A 25,576-nucleotide genomic window follows, 5' to 3' on the forward strand; every position below is an offset into this window, starting at 1 on the left:
TATACGTTAGGATTCTATTAAATCCCCTGACGAGGAGGGAAAACTGCAAAACAGGCTTGCAGGGATGATAGACCAAATTTTCGGTGCATCACTTGTCAATAGTGCACAAATAATATATAGAATCTATATATACGTTAAGATTTTTCAAAATCCCCTGACAAGCAGGGAAACCTGTGAAACAGGCTTGTAGGGATGACAGAACAAATTTTCACAAATAATATATATAATCTATATACAGTATACGTTAGGTCAGGAAAAAAATACATTGGCTATTTAATCCCTTCAAGCCTGTTTTGCAGGTTTCCTTCAGGGTGTTTGTAAAAATCACCTGATGAGCAGGGAAACCTGCGAAACAGGCTTGTAGGGATGATAGACCAACTTTTCAGTGCCTCACTTGTCAACAGTGCACAAAAAATATGTATAATCTATATATACGTTAGGTCAGGAAAAAACACAGAGGCTATTTCATCCCTTCAAGCCTGTTTTGCAGGTTTCCTTCAGGGTTTTTGTAAAAATCACCTGATGAGCAGGGAAACCTGCAAAAACAGGCTTGTAGGAATGATAGACCAAATTTTCAGTGCCTCACTTGTCAATAATGCACAAATAATATATATATGTATTTCATATATACGTTAGGATTCTATTAAATCCCCTGACGAGGAGGGAAAACTGCAAAACAGGCTTGCAGGGATGATAGACCAAATTTTCGGTGCATCACTTGTTAATAGTGTACATATAATACATATAATCTATATATATATGTTAGGTCAGGAAAAAAACACAGAGGCTTTTTCATCCCTACAAGCCTATTTCGTATGTTTCCTTCAGGGGATTTTATAAAATCCCCTGATGAACAGGGAAACCTGAAAAACAGCCTTGTAGGGATGATAGACCAAATTTTCAGTGCATCCCTTGTCAATAATGCACAAATAATATATATAATCTACATATACGTTATGTCAGGAAAAAACACAGATGGTGTATCATCCCTTCAGGCCTGTTTGGCAGGTTTTCTTTCAAAAGTGAGCAGCTGATGTGGCTGCGCTCGGGAATGAGTTCCGTGATATTTCGTCACGACGTCCGGTTTTGGCGGGCAAAGTCAATTTAAGACGACCAAATCTTCGGTGCATCACTTGTCAATAGTGCACAAATAATATATATGATCTATATGTACGTTAGGATTTTTAAAAATCGCCTGAAGAGCAGGGAATCCTGTGAAACAGGCTTGTAGGGACGATAGACCAAATTTTCGGTGCATCACTTGTCAATAGTGCACAAATAATACATATAATCTATATGTACATGAGGATATATTTTTTTAGATTGCCTAGAAAGCAGGGAAACCTGTGAAACAGGCTTGTAGGGATGATAGACCAAATTTTGGGTGCATCACTTGTCAATAGTGCACAAATAATATATATAATCTATATTTACGTTAGGATTTTTTTTTAAATCGCCTTAAGAGCAGGGAATCCTGTGAAACAGGCTTGTAGGGATGATAGACCAAATTTTGGGTGGATCACTTGTCACTGGTTCAAAAATAATATATATAATCTATATGTACGTTAGGATTTTTCAAAAAATCTTCTTACAAGCAGGAAAACTTGTGAAACAGGCTTGCAGGGATGATAGACCAAATTTTGGGTGCATCACTTGTCAATAGTGCACAAATAATATATATAATCTATATGTGTGTTAGGATTTTTTTTTAAATTGCCTGAAGAGCAGGGAATCCTGTGAAACAGGCTTGTAGGGATGATAGACCAAATTTTTGGTGCATCACTTGTCAATAGTGCACAAATAATATATATAATCTATATGTACGTTAGGATTTTTCAAAAAATCTTCTTACAAGCAGGAAAACTTGTGAAACAGGCTTGCAGGGATGATAGACCAAATTTTCGGTGCATCACTTTTCTATAGTGCACAAATAAAATATATAATCTATATATATGTACGTTAGGTCAGGAAAAAAACAGGGGCTAAATCATCCCTACAAGCCTGTTCCCATAAAGAAACCTGCGAAACAGGCTTGTAGGGATGATAGACCAAATTTTCGGTGCATCATTGGTCAATAGCGCACAAATAATATTTATAATCAATATATACGTTATGTCAGGAAAAAACCCCACAGAGGCTATTTCATCTCTAAAAGCCTGTTTCGCAGGTTTCTTTCCTTGTATTGTGATCGTCTGAGATCAGCCACCCGGACAGCTGCTGCAACAATCGGTTTGCATAACAAAAGTCTATGCATATTTGTTCTGTCTCGTAAAAAAGAAATACAATAGAAATAATAATAATGATACATATATATTTATACATTAACAAATTTCTATTGTATTTCTTTATTTTTCTTAAATGTAGGTATTTGTCTGAGACCAGCACTCCGGACAGCTACTGCAACAATTGGTTTGCATAACCGAAGTCAATGTTAGTTTAAAAAAATAAAAAATCAATAAAAAAAAAACGAAAAACTATTTTTTTAAACAAAATTCAATGGTATATCCTTTTTTTTCTCCTCAAATTTACACATTTGAATTGTTATTGTCTGAGACCAGCCACCTGAACAGCTGCCGAAACAATCGGTTGGAATAACCAAAGTCTATGTATATTTTTTCCGTCTAGTAAAAAACAAAGTGTTTTATTTTTTTTAACTTTATCTCTTTCTTTAAAATAACAACTGTATTTCTTTTTTCCTAAATTTCGCTATTTGTATGGTGATCGTCTGAGACCAGCCACCCGGACAGCTGCTGCAACAATCGGTCTGCATAACAAAAGTCTATGCATATTTGTTCTGTCTCGTAAAAAATAAAACAAATAATTATATATATATATATATATACATTAACAAATTTAAATTGTATTTCTTTCTTTTTCTTAAATGTAGGCATTAGTCTGAGACCAGCACTGCAACAATCGGTTTGCATAACCAAAGTCTATGTATATTTGTTAGTCTAAAAAAAAATAAATAAATAAATAAAAAAGAGGAAATTTCTTTTTTTTTAACAAAATTCAACCGTATTTCCTTTTTTTCTCCTCAAATTTACACACTTGAATTGTTATTGTCTGAGACCAGCCACCTGAACAGCTGCCGAAACAAACGGTTGGAATAACCAAAGTCTATGTATATTTGTTCCGTCTAGTAAAAAAAACAAAGTGTTTTATTTTTTTTAACTTTATCTTTTTTTTTAAAAAACAACTGTATTTCTTTTTTCCTAAATTTCGATATTTGTATGGTGATCGTCTGAGACCAGCCACCCGGACAGCTGCTGCAACAATCGGTGTGCATAACCAAAGTCTATGTATATCTCTTCCGTCTAGTGAAAAAGTTAATTCAATAAAAAGTGGCCGGAATATGAATTGAAATAATGACATAACCTGTCTTTGTTCATTTAAAATTATGATTAATAATTTGACAGTTTTCCTTTACTTCAGACTGTTCGGTAGCGTAGAATTCATAGTGAATACATTATTATTATGATACCAATTTTATTTGTGCACCTCCTGGAAGTTATGCCTCCCTCTCTCTTTAAAAACTGGCGACCGGTGTTTGCGACGTCAATCCGGGGTCTTTGAATGCACCACAAAGTTGCAAAACGGCGCATCCCAAGAGCGTTTTTGCCTTTCTACCAATCTGTGAAAACAACTGAAAAGCAACACTTGCACAATCTGAGTTGCCTACCTTCTTTTCGGTTAGCGACACCTAGGGACGAGACATTCGGCCGCACTGCGTGCAATTGAGAGAAACCATCAGTTATTCATGTGCACTTGTGTGATGCGCTTAACAGCCTAAAAGGGGGGGGGTTGGGGGGGTGGGGGGGGGGGGGGCTAATGTGGTAGTGAACACACAACTGGGGGACACGCACAAAATCCGGCATGAGTCAAACCAGTCGAGAGCGGATGCAATGTGGATGTTGTTGACATGGACGAGCAACGCCATGAGGGCGTCGGGGAGACGCCGTGTGCAATCGGCGTGACTTGCACGGCGTGTGTTGGGTGTGTTTATGGTCATGGTGAGTGACAACTTAGAAAACCCCCCCCGCCAAAAAAAACCCTACACCAAGTACAAACCCCGTTTCCATAAGAGTTGGGAAATTGTGTTCGATGTAAATATAAACGGAATACAAATACTTTTCAACCCATATTCAATTGAATGCACTACAAAGACAACTTATTTGATGTTCAAACTCATAAACTTAATTTTTTTTGTTGCAAATAATAACTTAAATTTCAAAGTAGTTGGGAAAGGGTATGTTCACCACTGTCTTACATCACCTTTTCTTTCAACAACACTCAATAAACGTTTGGGAACTGAGGAAAAAAAAACTAATTGTTGAAGCTTTGAAAGTGGAATTCTTTCCCGTTTCAGTCGTTCAACAGTCCGGGGTCGTATTTTACGCTTCATAATACGCCGCACATTTTCCATGGGAGACAGGTCTGGACTGCAGGCGGGCCAGGAAAGTGAAGTGAAGTGAATTATATTTATATAGCGCTTTTCTCTAGTGACTCAAAGCGCTTTACATAGTGAAACCCAATATCTAAGTTACATTTCAACCAGCGTGGGTGGCACTGGGAGCAGGTGGGCAAAGTGTCTTGCCCAAGGACACAACGGCAGTGACTAGGATGGCTGAAGCGGGAATCGAACCTGCAACCCTCAAGTTGCTGGCACGGCCACTCTACCAACCGAGCTAAACCTGAAATGAGATGTTCTTATTCAAACGGGGATAGCAGGTCCATTCTGTGTCGTACTTGATCATTTCGCGATATTGCCATATTTTTGCTGATTTAGTAGAGAACATCCACGATAAAAGTTCGCTAATAAAAAAGCCTTACCTGTACCGGAAGTAGCAGACGATGTGCGCGTGACATCACGGGTTGTGGAGCTCCTCACATTGTTTACAATCATGGCCACGAGCAGCAAGAGCGATTCGGACCGAGAAAGCGACGATTTCCCCAGTAATTTGAGCGAGGATGAAGGATTCGTGGATGAGGAAAGTGAGAGTGAAGCCTGCGCTCCTTGACTACGGTCCCTCTACCAACCGAGCTATACCGCCCCCAAAAAGTACCGCACTCTTTTTTTTTACGAAGCCACGCTGTTGTAGCACGTGCTGAATGTGTCTTGCTGAAATAAGCAGGGGCGTCCATGAAAAAAGACGGCGCTTAGATGGCAGCATATGTTGTTCCAAAACTTGTATGTACCTTTCAGCCTTAATGGTGCCTTCACAGATGTGTAAGTTACCCATTCCTTGGGCACTAATGCACCACCATACCATCACAGATGCTGGATTCTGAACTTTGCGTCGATAAGAGTCTGGATGGTTTGCTTCGACACAATGTCGAATATTTCCAAAAACAATTTGAAATGTGGACTCGTCAAGACTACAGAACACTTTTCCGTTTTGCATCAGTCCATTTTAGATGATTTCCGGGCTAGAGTAGCTGGCGGCGTTTCCGGATGTTGTTGATACATGGCTTACATTTGCATAGTAGCGCTTTAACTTGCACTTACAGATGTAACGACAAACTGTATTTAGTTACAGTGTTTTTTTTTAAGTGTTCATGAGCCCATGTGGTGATATCCTTTAGAGATTGATGTCGGTTTTTGATACAGGATCGAAGGTCACGGTCATTCAGTGTTGGTTTCCGGCCATGCCGCTTACGTGGAGTGATTTCTCCAGATTCTCTGAACCTTTCGATGATATTATGGACCGTAGATGTTGAAATCCCTCAATTTCTTGCAATTGCACTTTGAGAAACGTCGTTCTTAAACTGTTTGACTATTGCGGACAAAGGGGTGTACCTTCTTGTGAAAGACTGAGCATTTTTTGGGGAAGCTGTTTTTATACCCAATCATGGCACCAAACCTGTTCCCAATTAGCCTGCACACCTGCGGGATGTTCCAAATAAGTGTTTGATGAGCATTCCTCAACTTTATCAGTATTTATTGCCACCTTTCACAACTTCTTTGTCACGTGTTGCTGGCATCAAATTCTAAAGTTAATTTGCAAGAAAAAATAAAAACTGCTTATCAGTTTGATCATCAAATATGTTGTCTTTGTCGCATATTCAACTGAATATGGGTTGGAAATGATTCGCAAATTATTGCATTCCGTTTATATTTACATCTAACACAATTTCCCAACTCATATGGAAACAAGGTTAGTATTTGAGTCATGGTTTATGCAAGCGGGTCTCGGCTATTAGTGACAAAGCAAGACGTTCGGGGGGCATTTTGTTTAATTCATCACATCGACTATGTGATCAATATCTAATTACACTGTGTTTCTGGTGGAGGAATAACAATGAATAAATAATGGCAGGTGTGTGGGCTTGGAATGACGGATTTCGGTGGGAGGAGTACACATATCTGTATTTCCACACGGGGGGAGGGGGGGGGGGGGGAATACTCCGTGTGCATGAGAGCGGAAGGGGGCTCAGGCAATTCCTTCCCTCCTCATGCCCCGACAGTTTTTGTTTATTTAAAGGATCATTTCTTTGTCCTGTGACTGCATCAATCCTGCACCTTCAGGTAGTTAGCGCCGAGCCTATGAATCAGTTGTCGTGTGAGCATCGGTGCATTTGAACTTTGTGTCCCCCCCCCCCCCCCCCCCCGCCCCCCCCCTAACTGAATAATACATCAGCTGTGAGGTTGGCAGGCGGTGACGAGCACTTTCAACACCCGGAACCTTCCTTTGCATTGATTTAGACTTTACCCGTCCCTTTTCCGTTATTGCTTCTCATCTCCCTTCAATTCGTGGTGCATTTGGATCCAGGCGCTGGTTTTATTTTTATTTTATTTGGAGTACAATATCATTCAAATGAAGGAAGAAAAAAAAAAAGGTCCCATATTATACATTCCTTTCGTGCCTAAAGCTCTGCGTCCGCAATATGTTCTCAAAATTGTTTATAGCTATTTATGCAAGTCCCTAATTCAATCATTTTTCTAGTACTTCAGCAACATTTTGAAATGTTTTTGTTTATTCCGGTAGTCGTAGTGTTTTCTTCAATGGAGTCTTTCGGAATTTTTCGACATTAGCCTTCCCAGTCGGCACAAGAAAATGACTTCTAAAGAACGTCGGGAAAGAGTTGTGTTGGTTAATTGAGACAACGGTGATGTCTAACGTTGGATCCACGTTGTTGTTTGGGGAAATGACCAACGTTTGATGTCAGAACCCGACGTTGATTAATTGTCGTCAAAAAGCACGTTGTTTCAATGTGGAATTTCTGTTGAAGAATATCGGTTGGGAAATGACCAACATTCAATGGTCAGATCGTCAGAACCCAACATTGATTAAACGTCGTCAAAAAGTACGTTGTTTCTACGTTGTATTTGTGTTGTAGAATATTGGTTGGGAAATGACCAACATTCGATCGTAAAAATCCTGACCAGGACCCAACATTGATTAAATGTCGTCAAAATGTACGTTGTTTTTACGTTGTATTTGTGTTGTAGAATATTGGTTGGAAAATGACTAAAATCCATAGGTCAAATCAATGTCACAACCTGACATTGAATAAATGTCGTCAAAAAGCATGTTGTTTCAACGTTGTATTCGTGTTTTAGACTGCTGGTTGGGAAATGAGCAAAATTCGATCATAAAATCAACAGCAGGACCCAACATTGATTAAATGTCGTCAAAAAGCATGTTGTTTCTACGTTGTGTTTCTGTTGTAGAATATTGGTTGGGAAATGACCAACATTCGATCGTAAAAATCATGACCAGGACCCAACATTGATTATATGTCGTCAAAAAGTACGTTGTTTTTACGTTGTAGAATATTGGTTGGGAAATGACCAAAATTCAATGGTCAGATCGTCAGAACCCAACATTGATTAAATGTCGTCAAAAAGTACGTTGTTTCTACGTTGTATTTGTGTTGAAGAATATTGGTTGGGAAATGACCAACATTCGATCGTAAAAATCATGACCAGGACCCAACATTGATTATATGTCGTCAAAAAGTACGTTGTTTTTACGTTGTAGAATATTGGTTGGGAAATGACCAAAATTCAATGGTCAAATCAATGTCACAACCTGACATTGAATAAACATCGTCAAAAAGCATGTTGTTTTAACGTTGTTTTTGGGTTGTAGAATATTGGTTGGGAAATGACCAAAATTCAATGGTCAACTCAACGTCAGAAAAGACCAACAATCGATTGTTAAAATCCTGACCAGGACCCAACATTGATTAAATGTCGTCAAAATGTACGTTGTTTCTACGTTGTATTTGTGTTGTAGAATATTGGTTGGAAAATAACTAAAATCCAACGGTCAAATCAATGTCACAACCTGACATTGAATAAATGTTTTCAAAAAGCATGTTGTTTCAACGTTGTTTTTGGGTTGTAGAATATTGGTTGGGAAATGACCAAAATTCAATGGTCAACTCAACGTCAGAACCCAACATTGATTGAATGTCATCAAAGAGCATGTTGTTTCAATGTTATGTTTGTGTTAAAGAGTATTGGTTGGGAAATGAGCAAAATTCGATCATAAAATCAACAGCAGGACCCAACATTGATTAAATGTCGTCAAAAAGCATGTTGTTTCAACGTTGTGTTTCTGTTGTAGAATATTAGCTGGAAAATGACCAAAATTCAATGGTCAGATCGTCAGAACCCAACATTGATTAAATGTAGTCAAAAAGCATGTTGTTTCAATGTTGTATTTGTGTTGTAAAATATTGATTAGAAATGACCACAAATAAATGGTCAACTCAACGTCAGAACCCAACATTGATTAAATCTCGTCAAAAAGCATGTTGTTTCAATGTTGTATTAGTGTTGTAGAATATTAGTTGGGAAATGACCAACATTCGATCGTAAAAATCATGACCAGGACCCAACATTGATTAAATTTCGTCAAAAAGTACGTTGTTTTTACGTTGTATTTGGGTTGTGGAATATTGGTTGGAAAATGACCAAAATTCAATGGTCAAATCAATGTCACAACCTGACATTGAATAAATGTTTTCAAAAAGCATGTTGTTTCAACGTTGTTTTTGGGTTGTAGAATATTGATTAGAAATGACCAAAATTCAATGGTCAACTCAACGTCCTAACCCAACATTGATTGAATGTCATCAAACAGCATGTTGTTTCAATGTTATGTTTGTGTTAAAGAGTATTGGTTGGGAAATGACCAAAATTCGATCATAAAATCAACAGCAGGACCCAACATTGATTAAATGTCGTCAAAAAGCATGTTGTTTCAACGTTGTATTTGTGTTGTAGAATATTGGTTGGGAAATGACCAAAATTAAATGGTCAACTCAACGTCAGAAACCAACATTGAAGAATATCGGTTGGGAAATGACCAAAATTCAATGGTCTGATCGTCAGAACCCAACATTGATTAAATGTTGTCAAAAAGCATGTTGTTTCAATGTTGTATTTGTGTTGTAGAATATTGGTTGGGAAATGACCAAAATTCAATGGTCAACTCAACGTCAGAACCCAACATTGATTGAATGTCATCAAACAGCATGTTGTTTCAATGTTATGTTTGTGTTAAAGAGTATTGGTTGGGATATGACCAAAATTCAATGGTCAGATCGTCAGAACCCAACATTGATTGAATGTCATCAAACAGCATGTTGTTTCAACGTTGTATTTGTGTTGTAGAATATTGGTTGGGAAATGACCAACATTCGATCGTAAAAATCATGACCAGGACCAGACAGTTATTAAATGTCGTCAAAAAGTACGTTGTTTTTACGTTGTATTTGTGTTGTAGAATATTGGTTGGAAAATGACTAAAATTCAATGGTCAACTCAACGTCAGAACCCAACATTGATTGAATGTCATCAAACAGCATGTTGTTTCAATGTTATGTTTGTGTTAAAGAGTATTGGTTGGGAAATGACCAAAATTCGATCATAAAATCAACAGCAGGACCCAACATTGATTAAATGTCGTCAAAAAGCATGTTGTTTCTACGTTGTGTTTCTGTTGTAGAATATTGGTTGGGAAATGACCAAAATTCGATCATAAAAGCAACAGCAGGACCCAACATTGATTAAATGTCGTCAAAAAGCATGTTGTTTCTACGTTGTGTTTCTGTTGTAGAATATTAGCTGGGAAATGACGTACATTCGATCGTAAAAATCATGACCAGGACCCAACATTGATTAAATGTCGACAAAAAGTATGTTGTTTCTACGTTGTATTTGTGTCGTAGAATATTGGTTGGAAAATGACTAAAATCCAACGGTCAAATCAATGTCACAACCTGACATTGAATAAATGTTTTCAATAAGCATGTTGTTTCAACCTTGTTTTTGGGTTGTAGAATATTGGTTGGAAAATGACTAAAATCCAACGGTCAACTCAACGTCAGAACCCAACATTGATTGAATGTCATCAAACAGCATGTTGTTTCAACGTTGTATTTGTGTTGTAGAATATTGGTTGGAAAATGACTAAAATCCAACGGTCAACTCAACGTCAGAACCCAACATTGATTGAATGTCATCAAACAGCATGTTGTTTCAACGTTGTATTTGTGTTGTAGAATATTGGTTGGGAAATGACCAAAATTCGATCATAAAATCAACAGCAGGACCCAACATTGATTAAATGTCGTCAAAAAGCATGTTGTTTCTATGTTGTGTTTCTGTTGTAGAATATTAGCTGGGAAATGACGTACATTCGATCGTAAAAATCATGACCAGGACCCAACATTGATTAAATGTCGACAAAAAGTATGTTGTTTCTACGTTGTATTTGTGTCGTAGAATATTGGTTGGAAAATGACTAAAATCCAACGGTCAAATCAATGTCACAACCTGACATTGAATAAATGTTTTCAATAAGCATGTTGTTTCAACCTTGTTTTTGGGTTGTAGAATATTGGTTGGGAAATGACCAAAATTCAATGGTCAACTCAACGTCAGAACCCAACATTGATTGAATGTCATCAAACAGCATGTTGTTTCAACGTTGTATTTGTGTTGTAGAATATTGGTTGGGAAATGACCAACATTCGATCGTAAAAATCATGACCAGGACCAGACAGTTATTAAATGTCGTCAAAAAATACGTTGTTTTTACGTTGTATTTGTGTTGTAGAATATTGGTTGGAAAATGACTAAAATTGAATGGTCAACTCAACGTCAGAACCCAACATTGATTGAATGTCATCAAACAGCATGTTGTTTCAATGTTATGTTTGTGTTAAAGAGTATTGGTTGGGAAATGACCAAAATTCGATCATAAAATCAACAGCAGGACCCAACATTGATTAAATGTCGTCAAAAAGCATGTTGTTTCCATGTTGTGTTTCTGTTGTAGAATATTAGCTGGAAAATGACCAAAATTCAATGGTCAGATCGTCAAAACCCAACATTGATTAAATGTTGTCAAAAAGCATGTTGTTTCAATGTTATGTTTGTGTTAAAGAGTATTGGTTGGGAAATGGCCAAAATTCGATTATAAAATCAACAGCAGGACCTAACATAGATTAAATGTCGTCAAAAAGCACGTTGTTTCTACGTTGTGTTTGTTTTGTAGAATATTGATCAGAAAATGACCAAAATTCAATGGTCAAATCAATGTCACAACCTGACATTGAATGAACGTCGTCAAAAAGCATGTTGTTTCAACGTTGTATTTGTGTTGTAGAATTTTGATTAGAAAATGACCAAAATTAAATTGTCAACTCAACGTCAGAACCCAACATTGATTGAATGTCATCAAACAGCATGATGTTTCAACGTTGTATTTGTGTTGAAGAATATTGGTTGGGAAATGACCAAAATTCGATCATAAAAGCAACAGCAGGACCCAACATTGATTAAATGTCGTCAAAAAGCATGTTGTTTCTACGTTGTGTTTGTGTTGTAGAATATTGATTAGAAAATGATCAAATTCAATTGTCAACTCAAAGTCAGAACCCAACATTGATTAAATGTTGTCAAAAAGCATGTTGTTTCAACGTTGTATTTGTGTTGTAGAATATTGGTTGGGAAATGACCAACATTCGATCGTAAAAATCATGACCAGGACCCAACATTGATTAAATGTCGTCAAAAAGTACGTTGTTTCTACGTTGTATTTGTGTTGTAGAATATTGTTCGAAAAATGACTAAAATTCAATGGTCAAATCAACATCAGAACCCAACATTGATTAAACGGTGTCAAAAAGCATGTTGTTTCAACGTGGTATTTGGGTTGTAGAATATTGGTTGGGAAATGACCACAATTCAATGGTCAAATCAACATCAGAACCCAACATTGATTGAATGTCATCAAACAGCATGTTGTTTCAACGTTGTATTTGTGTTGAAGAATATTGGTTGGGAAATGACCAAAATTCAATCATAAAATCAACAGCAGGACCCAACATTGATTAAATGTCGTCAAAAAGCATGTTGTTTCTACGTTGTGTTTCTGTAGTAGAATATCGGTTGGGAAATGACCAAAATTCAATGGTCAGATCAACGTCAGAACCCAACATTGATTCAATGTAGCATGTTGTTTCAACATTATTTTTAAGTTGCTCGACATCAGGACCTATATCAACAAGTTCTTAATGTCTTGCGCACGGATATTCACAGTTTGTGCGCTGGTTCTGTTTTTGTAGTCCGTCCATCCCTGTACGCAGATCAAGTAATGTATTTTTCGGAATATAAATCGCTCCGGACTATAAGTCACACCTGCCGAAAATGCATAATAAAGAAGGGGAAAAACATATAAGTCGCGTTTTTGGTGGACATTTATTTGATAAAATCCAACGCTATGAATAAATATTTGAAAGGCAATTTAAAATAAATAAAGAATAGTGAACAACAGGCTGAAAAAGTAAACGTTATATGAGGCGTAAATAACCAACTTAGAAGTCAGGCTTGCCACTGACAGTTTGTGTGTGTTTTAGTTTTTCCTCTGTGTATGTTTAGTATTTCCTGTCAGCACTCTTATTTTGGTTCAGCTTCCTGTTTGTCTCCCTGTGTGCTGTTTTCCCTCAGCTGCGGCTGATTGGCACCTGGCCACATCTGTGGTCAATCAGCTCGCTCCTATTTGTACCTGCTTTGTTCCTCCAGTCAGTGCTGGATTATCATCATGTCGCTTTTGTGTCGTTGCTACCTGTCGTGTCGATGTCATCATTACAGCTACTAGTTGTCATGCTATTGTTTGTCCTTGTCGTCGTAGCGGTAAGCTGTTCCTGTTTGCTATTTGTAGTTTGTTTTCTCCTAGCTTTTTGGTTTCGTGTTTTCTCGTTCGTGTTTCCAGTTTTTCTGTTTCCTGCTAGATACCTGTTAGCTTCCAGGCTAGGCCTTTTTGTTTGTTTTCCGCCCACGTGCGCGCTTTTGGTTTGAACCCTTTGTTTGGTTTTGTCCGAGTTTTTTATATTAAAACCATGTTTTCTCACTCCATGCATGCCTCCATCTCTGCGTCCGTCAACAACAAACTTTGACATCAAGAGTCATTTAAATAACTATAACATAAAGAACATGCTATACGTTTACCAAATAATCTGTCACTCCTAATCGATAAATCCCATGAAATCTTACGTGAACGAGCTAAATAATATTATTTGATATTTTACAGTAATGTGTTAATAATTTTACACATAAGCCGCTCCTGAGTATAAGTCGCATGAAAAAAACTGCGACTTATAGTCCGAAAAATACGGTACTGTGCGTAGGGCATCGTGATCCGTGGGGGGGATTTTGCGTGAATAAGCTCATGTAAGATCAAAGAATAAATTGCAGGGCGCTTTATATGAAATTCTACCGCCAACTTATCCCTTGTCCCTTCCTGATCCGTTTCTGATTAAATTATAATAGCAGATCTCCCCATGAATTCGAATTGCTCCCCCGGTGGCGCACAATGTTAGTGCTACAGCGGTACCTCAATTTACGATTATTTTGAAATACGAGCTGTACTTTGACTTTTTGTTGTGCTTCAAGTTGCCAGCATAATTTGAGGTACGGGCCCATTCTGCTTATACTTCATCGTAAACACAGGAAAAAACAAGTTTTGATTCGACATTTGACATGTACGTTTCATCGCCGCTCAGAGATCGACACAATCCTGCCCACAATCAGTGCAAAGTCCGAATCAGAGAAACAAACCAATAAAAACATGTCCTACTGGTTAGTCAGCCCCTCCGCAGGATCGGTCCGCATCACAAGAAACCGCAGCCGAAAACGTCCAAACGGCGGACATATATCCATGAAAATAATGAGAAGCTGCAGATGCTACGTTTGCCATGTTTCAGTTTGTTCTGGTCGAGTCCTGGCTTAAAATGATTGGTCGAGAATTACCTTTCGCACACAAACAAACACGTCTCTTCTTGTCAACCCTAAACTCTCAGGTCCGTCTTTAAAATGCATCCCTGAGCAAAATAAACACCTACAAAAAGTGTGCTTCCCAAAGTAAATGCTGTAAATGATTGTTATATTATTACAACTGTACTTCTTGGTAGTACTTACTTGCAAAACAAGCAATATTGTTTTATCTAAAAGTATGCTTTTTTCCATTTTAAAAGGAATAAAATGTTTCAATTGTGGTGTTTTGGAAGGGCAAAGCACGGGTTAAATGGATTTACCTCGTTTCGAGATACGAATGTTTTGAGTTATGAGCTCGGTCGTGGAACACGTTGTGCTCCTAAATTGAGGTACCACTGTAGTGATGAGATAGAAACTCTGGCTGATGATGTGCCCAGAAAGGATGCAAATTTATGTTTTACTCATGATGAATCTGTCTACCATAAGCCGTCTCCAAAGGTGCTTCAAATAATTTTGGCAGTATATCCAACAGGTTACAAATTTACATTAACGTGAAACTACTGAAAACGTAAACAACACTCAACAATATCCAACATTAACACACTGCCTGTCTAATTACACTCCAATAAATAAAGTATCAATATTTTGATTTGAGAATCGATATTCTGACATAAATCCGTATCGATAATTCAGTATGTATCTGCACATCACTACTTGATGGAATTTAGTGTTTTTTTTGTAAGTTCGGCTTGGAACATGCCCTTTTTGTGTGTCTGTGGCTTCAATGCTAACGTGTTGTGTTTGGCAACCAACAAAGCGCTATTGTTTACACACTTAACATGTGTTCTTGCAGAACACACAACATTGAATCGGAAAAAGCGACACACAGAGAATAATTTCGCCATACCTCGTGTGTGTGACAATCATTGGTACTTTAACTTTAACTTAACATTAGAATGTTGGCAAGGCTACGTGCTAGCATCACGCTAAGTTAGCATATTTGCCGAACAACAGCAAAAATAAACGCACAATCTCCCGTGTTTGGAGCCGACAGTTGCCGAGCTCTGGGCTTATACTTTAAGGCAGAGGTCCCCAAACTGCTACTTTATTTTAAAATGTTTTATTATTATTTCGTTATCTGTCCTTTACCGGCATTTCATCAATTAATTTTCTCCCACTTGTTACTCTTGGAATCTCTTAGGCAAATCATATTGTCTAAAATGTTATATTTCCATCGATAAAGTGACGTCAAGATGCTCTGAACGTGGTGAGTCCGTCCGCATCTACAATTGTATATATATATATATATATATATATATATATATATATATATATATATATATATATATATATATATATATATATATATATATATATGTAGATATGTGTATATAATATATACACATATATACTATATATGCAATGTTTGTACGTATATATGTGTATATATGTATACATGTGTGTGTATATATGTGATGAACCAATAATTAGTTATAGAATAGAATAGAATAGAAAATACTTTATTTGCTGCCAAAAAACAAGAAACACTGGGTATATTTTTACACGTGAATAATATGAATACAGTCTATTATACAGCATTATTCACGTGAATAATATAAATACAGTTAATCATACAGCATTATTCACATGTGAATAATATAAATACAGTTTATCATACAGCATCATTCACGTGTGAATAATATAAATACAGACTCTTATACATCATTATTCACATGTGAATAATATAAATACAGTCTATTATACAGCATTATTCACATGTGAATAATATAAATACAGTCTATTATACAACATCATTCACATGCGAATAATATAAATACAGTTTATCATACAGCATTATTCACGTATGAATAATATAGATACAGTCTCTTATACAGCATTATTCACATGTGAATAATATAAATACAGTCTATTATACAGCATTATTCACATGTGAATAGTATAAATACAGTTTATCATACAGCATCCTTCACGTGTGAATAATATAAATACAGTCTCTTATTCAGCATTATTCACATGTGAATAATATAAATACAGTCTATTATACAGCATTATTCACATGTGAATATAAATATTGTCCATTATGCATTATTATTCATACATGAATAATATAAATACAGTCTATTATACAGGATCATTCACAGGTGAATTATATAAATACAGTCTATTATACAGAATTATTCATTTGTGAATAATATAAATATTGTCCAATATGCAGCATTATTCATATGTGAATAATATAAATACAGTCTCTTATACAGCATTATTCACATGTGAATAATACAAATACAGTCTATTATACAGCATTATTCACATGTGAATAATATAAATACAGTTTATCATACAGCATCATTCACGTGTGAATAATATAAATACAGTCTATTATACAGCATTATTCACATGTGAATAATATAAATACAGTATATTATACAGTATTATTCACATGTGAATAATATGAATATGGTCTATTATACAGCATTATTCAGATGTGAATAATATAAATAAAGTCTATATACATTCAAGTACAGTCAAAACTGTATTATTAACATGCAAATTACGAACATCCATCCATCCATCCATCATCTTCCGCTTATCCGAGGTCGGGTCGCGGGGGCAACAGCCTAAGCAGGGAAACCCAGACTTCCCTCTCCCCAGCCACTTCGTCTAGCTCTTCCCGGGGGATCCCGAGGCGTTCCCAGGCCAGCCGGGAGACATAGTCTTCCCAACGTGTCCTGGGTCTTCCCCGTGGCCTCCTACCGGTTGGACGTGCCCTAAACACCTCCCTAGGGAGGCGTTCGGGTGGCATCCTGACCAGATGCCCGAACCACCTCATCTGGCTCCTCTCGATGTGAAGGAGCAGCGGCTTTACTTTGAGTTCCTCCCGGATGGCAGAGCTTCTCACCCTATCTCTAAGGGAGAGACCCGCCACACGGCGGAGGAAACTCATTTCGGCCGCTTGTACCCGTGATCTTATCCTTTCGGTCATGACCCAAAGCTCATGACCATAGGTGAGGATGGGAACGTAGATCGACCGGTAAATTGAGAGCTTTGCCTTCCGGCTCAGCTCCTTCTTCACCACAACGGATCGGTACAACGTCCGCATTACTGAAGACGCCGCACCGATCCGCCTGTCGATCTCACGATCCACTCTTCCCTCACTCGTGAACAAGACTCCTAGGTACTTGAACTCCTCCACTTGGGGCAGGGTCTCCTCCCCAACCCGGAGATGGCACTCCACCCTTTTCCGGGCGAGAACCATATTGGCTGTTAATGAGTCATCATTAAGTAGTTATTAAGTACTAATTAATGCCTTATTCTGCATGGCCTTATTATATAACCAGTAAGCCATTAACTAAGTCTTCCCTAACCCTAACCCCAACCCTGGTTTCTTATTAACCCTATGTTAATGAGCAACTAATTAATGGTTCATATGTTCCCCATACTAAAGTGTTACCATTTACCAGGGGTTACCAACCTTTTTGAAACCAAGAGCTACTTATTGGGTACTGATTAATGCGAAGGGCTACCAGTTTGATACACACTTAAATAAATTGCCAGAAATAGCCAATTTGCTCAATTTACCTTTAATAAATAAATCTATATATATATATATATATATATATATATATATATATATATATATATATATATATATATATATATATATATATATAAAAATGGGTATTTCTGTCAGTCATTCTGTCGTACGTTTTTTTTCTTTTTACGGAAGGTTTTTTGTAGAGAAAAAATGATGAAAAAAACACTTGATTTAACGGTTTAAAAGAGGAGAAAACAGTAAAAAAAATGAAAATAACATTTTGAAACATAGTTTATCTTCAATTTCGACTCTTTAAAATTCAAAATTCAACCGAAAAAACGAAGAGAAAACAATAGCTAATTCGAATGTTTTTGAAAAAATTAAAAAAATAATTTATGGAACATCATTAGTCATTTTTTCCTGATCAAGATTAATTTTAGAATTTTGATGATATGTTTCAAATAGGTTAAAATCCAATCTGCATTTTGTTAGAATATATAACTAATTGGACCAAGCTATATTTCTAACAAAGACAAATAATTATTTCTTCTAGATTTTCAAGAACAAAAAATGTAAAATAAATTCAAAAGACTTTGAAATAAGATTTAAATTTGGTTCGAAAAATTTTCTAGATTTGCCAGAATATTTTTGGGGGGAATTTTAAACATAATAAGTTTGAAGAAATATTTCACAAATATTCTTTGCCGACAAACCCGAAGCTAAAACGAAGAATTAAATTAAAATGTATTTATTGTTCTTTACAATACAAGAAATTAATTTACTTGAACATTGATTTAAATTGTCAGGAAAGAAGAGGAAGGAAATTAAAAGGTAAAAAGGTATATGTTTTTAAAAATCCTAAAATCCTTTTTTAAAGGTTGTATTTTTCCTCTAGAATTGTTTTTCTGAAAGTTATACGAAGCAAAGTAAAAAAAACAAATAAATGAATTTATTTAAACAAGTGAAGACCAAGTCTTTAAAATAATTTCTTGGATTTTCAAATTCTATTTGAGTTTTGTCCCTCTTAGAATTAAAAATGTCGGGCAAAGCGAGACCGGCTTGCTAGTAAATTAATACAATTTTAAAAATTGAGGCAGCTCACTGGTAAGTTCTGCTATTTGAGCGGGCGACTTATCTGGTCTTTACGGGCAACCTGGTGCCCGTGGGCACTGCATTGGTGACCCCTGCCATATATATATATATATATATATATATATAAATGGATTTACCTCGTTTGGAGATACGAGTGTTTTGTGTTACGAGCTCGGTCGTGGACCACATATTGCTCCTAAATTGAGGTACCACTGTAGTGATGAGATAGAAACTCTGGCTGATGATGTGCCCGGAATGTATGCAAATTTATGTTTTACTCATGTTGAATTTGTCTACCACAAGCCGTCTCCAAAGGTGCTTCAAATAATTTTGGCAGTATATCCAACAGGTTACAAATTTACATTAACGTGAAACTACTGAAAACGTAAACAACACTCAACAATATATATATATATATATATATATACATATATATATGGCAGGGGTCACCAACGCAGTGCCCACAGGCACCAGGTTGCCCGTAAAGACCAGATAAGTCGCCCGCTCAAATACCAGCACTTACCAGTGAGCTGCCTTTATTTTTAAAATTGTATTAATTATATATATATATTTGCGCCGGACACATTTTAAACCCAATGTGGCCCCCCGGGGTCAAAAACTATGGGGACCCCTGCTTTAAGGTGTGTAGCAAAGCCTGCGTTTTTATAATTAGAATGATATGAGTTCATTTAGATCGGGGCACGTGATGAAGGATCTTACGTTTAGTGGTCATACACATAGATGGATAGATAGTCCTTTATTTATTCCTTCAGGATAATTAAAACACTGTCGTAACACCAACAAAATATCCATAATGCATAATAAGGGACCGTTTCTTCAAATAAATGATACACATAATATGACGTGTTCAGGAGCGTGGGACATTAATCACTGCTAATGCAATGCAATTTGGCCTGGCTTGATCGTTCCAAAGAACAACGACAAATGGAGCTCCTCTGTCTTTTAAGTACAACAAACTCGTGTCGGCCTCATCCTCTTCCGTGCATAAACTCGCCGGTTGCCGGGGAGGAGTCTGCGCCACAAAAACTAGCAGATGTATTTGTCAGTCAAAGTCTTGTTTGCAGCTTTAAGAACACAGACACACACTTACACACGAACACGTCGTTTCGAAGATTAGAGGACCTCGTTCATGCATGGCGTGGCATTTGGATGCACCGGCTAGAAAGACGCTTGCATCTTATATGTTTGAGAGAAGAGCATGCCAACACACACACAAACACACACACACACACCAATTACACACACACACACACACACACACACACACACACACGCTTAGCTTACGTCAGGCCATGCACCAGGCAGCAGGGGTTGGCGAAATGACAAGTGAAGGTGATAAAGAAGCAGCGGTGTTGTTTGCCACGTGTCCATTTCTGACTTGACATGCCGGTCACTTCTTCATCTAACGCCTGATTAAAAAAAAACAACAACACCCGAGGTCAATCTGTTTACCCACCGTCGTCGTGGGAAAGTCGCCCGCTGCCGCCGCATGATAACCACGCAGGGAGCTCAGCTCAGGACAAACTAATCTAAATATTTATTTATTTACATATGAAGTAGATTTTAATTACATTACCAATTATTTTATAACTACTATTTTATTTTGCCAGTGCATGGACTTGTATTTATTTACAGAAAGTACATTTAAATGTGTAAAACTATCTTTTTTATATTTGTTAAAGTTAAGTTAAAGTACCAATGATTGTCACAGACACACGAGGTGTGGTGCAATTTGTCCTCTGCATTTGACCCATCATCTTGATCTCCCCCCTGGGAGGTTAGGGGAGTAGTGAGCAGCAGCTGTGCCACGCCCGGGGATCATTTTTGGTGATTTAACCCCCAAATTGCAACCCTTGATGCTGAGCGCCAAGCAGGGAGGTAATGAGTCCCATTTTTATAGTCTTTGGTATGACTCGGTCGGGGTTTGAACTCACAACCTACCGGTCTCAGGGCGGACCCTCTAACCACTAGGCCTCTGAGTAGGCCTAGAGGTTAAATTTGTACCGTTTAAAGAGGATATCTTGAAGCCAAAAAAGCCGCATATTTCAATGTTATTTTCTAGCAGGCGCAAGACGTTAAATCAACGTTGAGATAGGTCCTGACTTTGAGCAACTCAAACGTAATGTTTTTGGACAACGGCATAGCTCGGTTGGTAGCGTGGCCGTCCCAGCAACTTGAGAGTTGCAGGTTCGATTCCCGCTTGTGCCATCCTAGTTACTGCCGTTGTGTCCTTGGGCAAGACACTTTACCCACCTGCTCCCAGTGCCACCCACACTGGTATAAATGTAACTTAGATATTGGGTCTCACTATGTAAAGTGCTTTGAGTCACTTGAGAAAAGCGCTATATAAATATAATTCGCTAAAAAAAATTCACTTCACAACGTTTAATCAATGTTGACTTTTGAAGTTGATGCGATCATTGAATTTTGGTCATTTCTCAACCAATATTCTATAACACAAATACAAAGGTTGAAACAACATGTTTCATGATGACGTTGATTCGACCATCGGAATTTGGTCATTTCCCAACCAATATTCTACAACTCAAACTTAACGTTGAAACAACATGCATTTTGACAACGTTTAATCAATGTTGGGTTCTGACGTCGATTTGACCATTGAAATTTGGTCATTTCCCAACTAATATTCTACAACATTGAAACAGCATGCTTTTTGACAACGTTAAATCAATGTTAGGTTCTACTGTAATGTTTAACCATTGAATTTTGGTCATTTCCCAACCAATATTCTACAACACAAACACAACATTGAACACAACCTGCTTTTCGACAACGTTTAATCAATGTTGGGTTCTGACGTCGATTTGACCGTTGAAATGTGGTCATTTCCCAACCAATATTCAACAACTCAAACTTAACTTTGAAACAACATGCATTTTGACGACGTTTAATCAATGTTGGGTTTTGACGTTGATTTGACCATTGAAATTTGGTCATTTCCCAACTAATATTCTACAATGTTGAAACAACATGCTTTTTGACAACGTTTAATCAATATTGGGTTCTGATGTCGATTTGACCGTTGAAATTTGGTCATTTCCCAAAAAATATTCTACAACTCAAACTTAACATTGAAACAACATGCATTTTGACGACGTTTAATCAATGTTAGGTTCTGACGTTGATTTGACCATTGAAATTTGGTCATTTCCCAACTAATATTCTACAACGTTGAAACAACATGCTTTTTGACAACGTTTATTCAATGTCAGGTTGTGACGTTGATTTGAGCGTTGAAATTTGGTCATTTTCCAACCAATGTTCTACAACACAAACACAACGTTAGAACAACATGCTTTTTGACAACGTTTAATCAATGTTGGGTTCTGACGTCGATTTGACCATTGAAATTTGGTCATTTCCAAACTAATATTCTACAACATTGAAACAGCATGCTTTTTGACAACGTTAAATCAATGTTAGGTTCTACTGTAATGTTTAACCATTCAATTTTGGTCATTTCCCAACCAATATTCTACAACACAAACACAACATTGAAAACAACATGCTTTTCGACAACGTTTAATCAATGTTGGGTTCTGACGTCAATTTGACCGTTAAAATTTGGTCATTTCCCAACCAATATTCTACAACTCAAACCTAACGTTGACAAAACATACATTTTGACAACGTTTAATCAATGTTGGGTTTTGACGTTGATTTGACCATTGAATTTTGGTCATTTCCGAACTAATATTCTACAACGTTGAAACAACATGCTTTTTGACAAGGTTTAATCAATATTGGGTTCTGATGTCGATTTGACCGTTGAAATTTGGTCATTTCCCAACCAATATTCTACAACTCAAACTTAACGTTGAAACAACATGCATTTTGACGACGTTTAATCAATGTTAGGTTCTGACTTTGATTTGACCATTGAAATTTGGTCATTTCCCAACTAATATTCTACAACGTTGAAACAACATGCTTTTTGACAACGTTTATTCAATGTCAAGTTGTGATGTTGATTTGACCATTGATATTTGGACATTTTCCAATCAATTTTCTACAACACAAACACAACGTTGGAACAACATGCTTTTTGACAACGTTTAATCAATGTTGGGTTCTGACGTCGATTTGACCATTGAAATGTAGTCATTTCCCAACTAATATTATACAACCTTGAAACAACATGCTTTTCTACAACGTAAATCAATGTTAGGTTCTAATGTTTGACCATTGAATTTTGGTCATTTCCCAACCAATTTTTTACAACACAAACACAAGGTTGCTTTTTGTCAACGTTTAATAAATTTTGTGTTCTGACGTTGATTTGACCATTGGATTTTGGTCGTTTCCCAACTAATATTCTACAACGTTCAAATAACATGCTTTTTGACGTCGTTTATTCAATGTCAGGTTGTAACATTGATTCGACCTTTGAAATTTAGTCATTCCCCAACCAATATTCTACAACACAAATACAACGTTGAAACAACATGATATTTGACAACATTTAATTGATGTTAGGGTCTGGCGTTGATTTGACAATTGAATTTCGGTCATTTCCCAACCAATATTCTACAACTCAAACCTAACGTTGAAACAACATACATTTTGACGACGTTTAAGCAATGTTGGGTTTTGACGTTGATTTGACCATTGAAATTTGGTCAGTTCCCAACTAACATTGTACAACCTTGAAACAACATGCTTTTTAACAACATTAAATCAATGTTAGGTTCTAATGTTGACCATTGAATTTTGGTCATTTCCCAACCAATATTCTACAACACAAACAAACATTGAAACAACATGCTTTTTGACAACGTTTAATCAATATTGGGTTATGACGTCGATTTGTCCGTTAAAATTTGGTCATTACCCAACCAGTATTCTACAACTCAAACCTAACGTTGAAACAACATACATTTTGACGACGCTTAATCAATGTTGGGTTTTGACGTTGATTTGAATATCGAAATTTGATTATTTCCCAATTAATATTCAACAACGTTGAAACAACATGCTTTTTGACAACATTTATTCAATGTCAGATTGTGACGTTGATTTGACCGTTGAAATTTGGTAATTTTCCAACCAATTTTCAACAACACAAACAAAACGTTGAGACAACCTTCTTTTTAACAATGTTTAATCAACGTCGAGTTGTGACGTCGATTCGACCATTCTCTCAATTTACAAATACAACTATTTTGCAACGTCGTTCAGAAGCCAGTTTTAATAAACAAAAAACACCAATGCATAATCAACGTTGCATCAACGTCTTGTGCCTGCTGGGTTATGACTTTTATTATCAATATCAGTTTGCAGCCCTAAAACTATCCTTTTTCCCCTTCTATTATTAGTTTGTACACAATATTTACTGTCCTGTATGAAAATGCCATGCCAGGCTCGGAGTGTTCTTTCTCCTATTGTTCCTTCCAGACAGACAACATGGACACCTCTCCCTCCTCTTCCTCGGGGAGCACTGCGTGACGAAGATAATACCAAAGCCGGGCGCCCCGCAGCCTATATTAAAATAACCTTGACGTGACCTTACTTTTCAGAAAGGTCCGGGCACTTCAATAACGCCGGGGAATGCTATTTATTTTTAATGTATGTGCGGAAAGTAATGAAAAATGTCGAGTGAGGGGCTGTAAAATACTTGATGAAAAGCGTGCGCTGCAATTCAAAGGAAACCCATGTGATTTTTGTTTTGTTTTGTTCATATTTACCCAAGAATGCTATGAATAAAAATTGAAATATATATCCCAAAAACATTTTTTAAAACGCTGTCAGGCAGACATGATCTCCGGCAGCTAAATGTTATAAAATGACATTGCGAGAACCCGTCCATAGCGTTTCTACTCATATGGATTCTTCATTTATCAATACAAGCAACGATTTTAAGTTTTCCAATATAACTAAAACAAATCACACTTACTAAAGTGTGCCATGTGTGATGTCTTTGGGAGTATTTTTGTGCATATTTCATTCAACCTATCTGCTTAGCTAATAAGTAAACCCCTCCATAGCGTTTCTACTCATATGAATTTTTCATTCATCAATACAAACAATGATTATAAGTTGTACAATATAACTAAAACAATTCATACCAACTAAAGTGTTCCATGTGTGATGTTTGTGGGAGTATTTTCATGCATATTTGTGCGTGCTGGCATCATTAGCATTAGTGGATATGCTAACATGTTTTTAAGTGCATATGTTAGTATTAACATTCAAATAGCATTATTTTTCTATTGTTTCAGTTTTGTAAATTCCCCAAAATGTCACCGTGGTGTTACTGAGTCTGCTTAGCTGATAAGTAAACCTGTCCATAGCGTTTCTACTCATATGGATTTTTCATTCATCAATACAAAAAACACTTGAAAGTTTTACAATATAACTAAAACAATTATACTTGCTAAAGCGTCCCAAGTGCGATGTCTGTGGGAGTATTTTGGTGCATATTTCATTCAACCTATCTCCTTGGATAATAAGTAAATCCGTCCATAGCGTTTCTACTCATATGGATTTTTCATTTATCAATACAAGCAACGATTTTAAGTTTTATAATATATCTAAAACAATTCATACTCACTAAAGCGTCCCATGTTTGATGGTTGTGGGAGTATTTTGGTGCATATTTCGTTCAACCTATCTGCTTAACTAATAAGTAAACCCCTCCATAGCGGTTCTAC

The 25,576-nt window shown here is 36.7% G+C and overlaps 1 protein-coding gene across 13 annotated transcripts in view; it reads right to left on the minus strand.

Moving 5' to 3' along the window:
* The window catches only part of ntng1a (netrin g1a), a 286,683-nt gene that overhangs the window by 57,278 nt on the left and 203,829 nt on the right, over nucleotides 1–25,576 (minus strand). For 6 of the 13 annotated variants that reach the window (XM_061922321.1, XM_061922316.1, XM_061922319.1 and 3 more), the window contains exon 6: nucleotides 3,683–3,727. The exons of the other annotated variants lie outside the window; for them this stretch is intronic. In XM_061922321.1, the coding sequence (XP_061778305.1) occupies nucleotides 3,683–3,727 (45 nt within the window). The remainder of the gene's footprint in view (nucleotides 1–3,682; nucleotides 3,728–25,576) is intronic. 13 annotated transcript variants of the gene reach the window in all.

The sequence above is a fragment of the Nerophis ophidion genome, linkage group LG15, assembly GCF_033978795.1.
Source record: "Nerophis ophidion isolate RoL-2023_Sa linkage group LG15, RoL_Noph_v1.0, whole genome shotgun sequence".
NCBI lineage: Eukaryota > Metazoa > Chordata > Actinopteri > Syngnathiformes > Syngnathidae > Nerophis > Nerophis ophidion.